Genomic DNA, 4145 nt, shown 5'->3' with positions numbered 1-4145 from the left:
ACACACGCACACACACATACACACACACACACACACACACACACACACACACACATACACACATACACACACACGCAAACACACACACACACACGCACACATGCACACACTCTCTTGCTTGCTAACCTGGTCAAACCAACACCAGGTGGCGTTGACCATCCAGTGGGACACCCAGAACGACAGCCCCAACCAGTCCACCTTCACGCGCGTCCCATACACCCAGCTTACCCGCCGCGCATACGTCACCACGCCCGCGGCGGTGCGGGGCCGGTTCCTCCCGGCGTGGCGCTGCCTGCTGGTGTCACTGCGCAAGGTGGGCGCTGCTGACTGCGAGCGGCTGGGGCGACGCGGGGCGGGGTGGGGTGGGGTGGGTTTTTTTCCTGGTTTGTTTGGGCGTGGGACATATCTTCTACTTGGCCGATTGGTTGTTGCAGCGCCTTCCCATGCACCTCAGCAATCACTCTGCCCTGACTCCCCCCACCAAGCGCACACACACACGCGCGCACACACGCGTGCGCTACCAAAGAGAGATTATCCAGAGTGGCTTGGACGCAACAGAAAACGGCCCGCTCTCATGACCTCATGACACCATTGTCCTCACACACACCCTGACACTCTTTCTGCAACCTCACCTCCAACCACACCAATGCCAGGCGACGTGCTTCGGCATGGGCGCGGATGCGCGCGCACTGGCGGGGGCGTTTGTGCGGCTGCACGCCTACTTCCAGACGCACGACTGGGACCTGACATGGGCGGACCCCCAGGTGGGTGACATCACGCTTTGACCTTGTCAAACCCCTTCCATTTCGCACTGCTTTGGCGACTGCACGCCTCGCAGAGTGCCACAGCTGGTCGATCGGGGTCTTGGCAGGAATGAGGACACGCCGTCATCTGCACTGCGGTTGGCCCTGGACTAGGCAAGCTCCCCGTCAACACGGCTGCTCACCTGCGCTGTCCGCACCCATCGCATCTGACCGCTGCCGCCTGCCCCCAACCCCACGCGCCGCCCCGCTCGACAGGTCAGCGCCGTCTTCACAGAGGAGTTCGCGGCAGCCGCCGCCGCCACGCTGCCCGCCGCAGCCGCCGCCGCCGCCCCGCTCTCCTCTCAAGCCTCCCCCCAGCCGCCCTCTAGCGCCCCGGGCCCCGCCGGCAACAACACTGTCGGCGGGCCCGCGGCGGCAGCAGCGGCGGCGGCGGATGATGCAGGTCTTGCGTTTGACTGCGCGGTCAACCCTGGGGCGGTTGCACCGCCGCCCCTGGAGGACCTCACAGCCCTTTTTGACCTCTTCATGCACTACCTGAAATTTCTGTGCGTCGGCCTGCCCGCGGGCGCGCCGGTGGTGCAGGCGTCGCACCATGGGCCGCAGGTAGGCTGGTGAACGGCTCGGGCACAATTGTTGTACTCCTGATCCCGCGTTACCTTGCACCAGACAACAACCAGCCAAATGACCAAACGATTATTCGGCTGACTATGAAAACGACGCTTGCTCACTCACAGGCGCTGACTGGGCTGGTGTCTCAGCTGGTGTCGGGCCAGAGCCTGCAGGTCTGGGAGCACGGGGTACTGCTGCGGGAGAGGCTTATATACCGTGAGTCAGGGTGACGAGAGGGCGTATGGGTATGTGTGTACATGTGTGTGTGTGTGGTGCATCGGGGATGCGGGTGGGGCTTGCTCACTTCATGCTCTTCTTGCAGGTGGAGGGAGGTGCCATTCTTTGATCCGAGGGCAGCAGTGCGTGGACCACAGTCTTGGGTGGAATGAAACAATAAGGTTTCTGCTTTGATCAGTTTTCCATTTCCCATGCACCCTACCATTGCGACCCACCGCCTGCCCCCTCCACTGCGCCCCCCCCCCCTCGCCCTGGGGCCCCCCCGCAGTGGACTGCTTCAAGCGCGACCTGCTGCCCACCTTTGTGAACGAGCAGGTGCTGCGCTTCCACCGCGCAGTGGGGCAGGTGAGGAGGCTCCCCTCTGTTTTTTTGCGGGTGGGGGGGTGTGGTGGTGGGAGAGTATGTCAGAAGAGGGGGGCGCTTGTTGTTCTGGGGCTGCTGGCGACTCAATAAACGTCCCCAGCGCTGGTCAGGGCGGCGGATTGCAGCCAGAGCTGTCGTGTGCATTAGATATGCACGGTACATCCGACTGATTCAACATCACACCAATCGCGGCGCAACCCCGCAAGCGCCTCCTAACACCCGAGTGTATACCTATTTCTTCCAATTTGAACGCCCCAATCCATGCCCACGCCCTCACCTCAGACCCTGCTGTCCATGGCGGACATGGTGGTGCCCTGCAACGCGTCGTTCAACACCGCCTGGGAGCTCTGGCTGGGCGCGCGCGAGGCGCGGCTCATGCCGCTGCTCAACGCACTGGAGATCGACCACTACCCCTGCCTGCAGGTGGGGGCCGCGGCAAGACATGTCTTTGCCGGCTTGGTTGAATCAGGAGTACTTAGTGCCCCAAAAGCCAGGCAGGTCGTGTTTGCGGTCACTGATTACACTACCCTAAGCCACGACCCGCCATATGAGTAATCGGCGCAACGATAATCGCTCCCCAGGATGACGAGGCCCCGGTGCCCACCGCGTCGATGCTGAGTCACGTGTACGCGCTGAAGGACATCATGACGGCCATCAGGGCGGCCGCCGTCATCGTCCACGACTACGGGGTGGCCAATTACGTGAGCAAGAACATCACGCCGCAGCAGCCGCCCCAGTGACACACCACCGCGACGCCACTGGCGCCCTTCGCTCTCTGGCGCTGCTGCGAGCTGCCGTGTTCGTCACGGCGCCCCCGCGAACCCGGGCGGCCCTCTTGCTCAAACAGCACATGCCCCTTGACGCCCCCGCCACCCCTGCCCTGCCGCACGTTCGTAAAAAACACTCCTCTGCCGCAGCGGCTGGAGGTGTTCGGGTCCTTGGAGTTTGATGCGGAGGTGCGCGCCAGCTCATCACGCCTGTTTGATCACTTATCTATTGACAATCTGCGGGTCAACAACATGCAATGCAGCCTGCCCAACGCGCTCTCTGGCGATGTAGGGGACTCAGGCACGCGCCTGGCCGTAGCGCCCGCAGGCGCAACGCACCGCCCTCCCCTGTGTTGCGGCAACCGCCCAGCCCCATACCTCCCCCAGACTCCCTCGCCGCAAGACCCTCGGAGCCTCAACCAAAAATCAAACGTTAACCCCTGAATCGACCACCCCGCCATGTGTCTTGCAGTACGTGACGGGCTGCAGGCGTCTGATCAAGCAGCTGGGGCTGCAGGACAACGTCACACTGCACGGCCTCGGCAACCCCCAGAAGGTGCGGCCGGCGGCGCAGGGGCCGCGCGGCGGGCCGGCTGCCGCCAGGCGTCTCTCGTGAAGCGCTTGGTGCCCTGGCGCACAAAGACGTCGATCGCTGGGCGGGCGCCGGCTTGGAGCCGGCGCTGCGGGCCTTGCGGGGGCCGCCATGGTTGCAATGATCATGCAAGTTCGTTGCAACTTAACAAGTGGTTGTTTGTCCAAGTGGATGCGGCTCGGTACTCTGATCGCGACTACTTCATCTCTCTCCCTCACACATACACAAACACACACACATACATACACACACACATATACGTATACACACACACACTCACACACACATACACATATACACACACACACACACACACACACGCAGGTTCTGGCCAAGACCTGGGTCTACATCCAGACCTCAATCAGCGAGGGACTGCCAGTGTCGGTCATAGAGGCCGGCCTCACCGGCAAGTGCGTCGTCTGCACAAACGTCGGAGGCTGCGCCGAGCTGCTGGCAAACCCGCAGGCTGGTGAGCACGCACCCTCCCCCTCCGCCATCCCCCCCTTGGCCCGCGCCCCGCCCTGCGAACCTCCTGCCGCCATGCGCCTGGGCGCTCAGAGCAGCCTGACCCAGGACGGGCTTCTGTCCGCTCCGCCAATCAGAGGGCTCCGTTCCAACGACACGCAACTCATCCCTCAGGAGCAATCCCATCCATGGCCCACGCCGCACCACGCCCCGTCCCCAGAGCACGCAACCCCTTTCCCGCCCCCTCCCCCAACCCTCGCCACCCATCATGTTTCATGCCCCCCCCCTGCAACAACCTGCGCCCCTGCCGTCCCCCAGGGCTCGACGGCAGCGGGCAGGGGCTGGCGG

General features: G+C 63.3%; 1 protein-coding gene across 1 annotated transcript; it reads left to right on the top strand.

The window, feature by feature from the left end:
• Nucleotides 1-668: 668 nt before the first annotated feature.
• Nucleotides 669-2713, top strand: MNEG_4362 (hypothetical protein; the record flags this gene model as incomplete). Its single annotated transcript, XM_014047166.1, has 6 exons — nucleotides 669-764; nucleotides 1020-1367; nucleotides 1499-1589; nucleotides 1879-1955; nucleotides 2256-2396; nucleotides 2555-2713. 6 exons carry the CDS (start codon nucleotides 669-671, stop codon nucleotides 2711-2713), a joined length of 912 nt encoding a protein of 303 aa, XP_013902620.1.
• Between the last annotated feature and the right edge of the window lie 1432 nt (nucleotides 2714-4145).

Source organism: Monoraphidium neglectum (genome assembly GCF_000611645.1).
Source record: "Monoraphidium neglectum strain SAG 48.87 unplaced genomic scaffold scaffold00601, whole genome shotgun sequence".
Taxonomy (NCBI): Eukaryota; Viridiplantae; Chlorophyta; class Chlorophyceae; order Sphaeropleales; family Selenastraceae; genus Monoraphidium; species Monoraphidium neglectum.
Note: the sequence above shows the minus strand (reverse complement) of the source record. Positions and strands in the feature narration are given on the sequence as shown.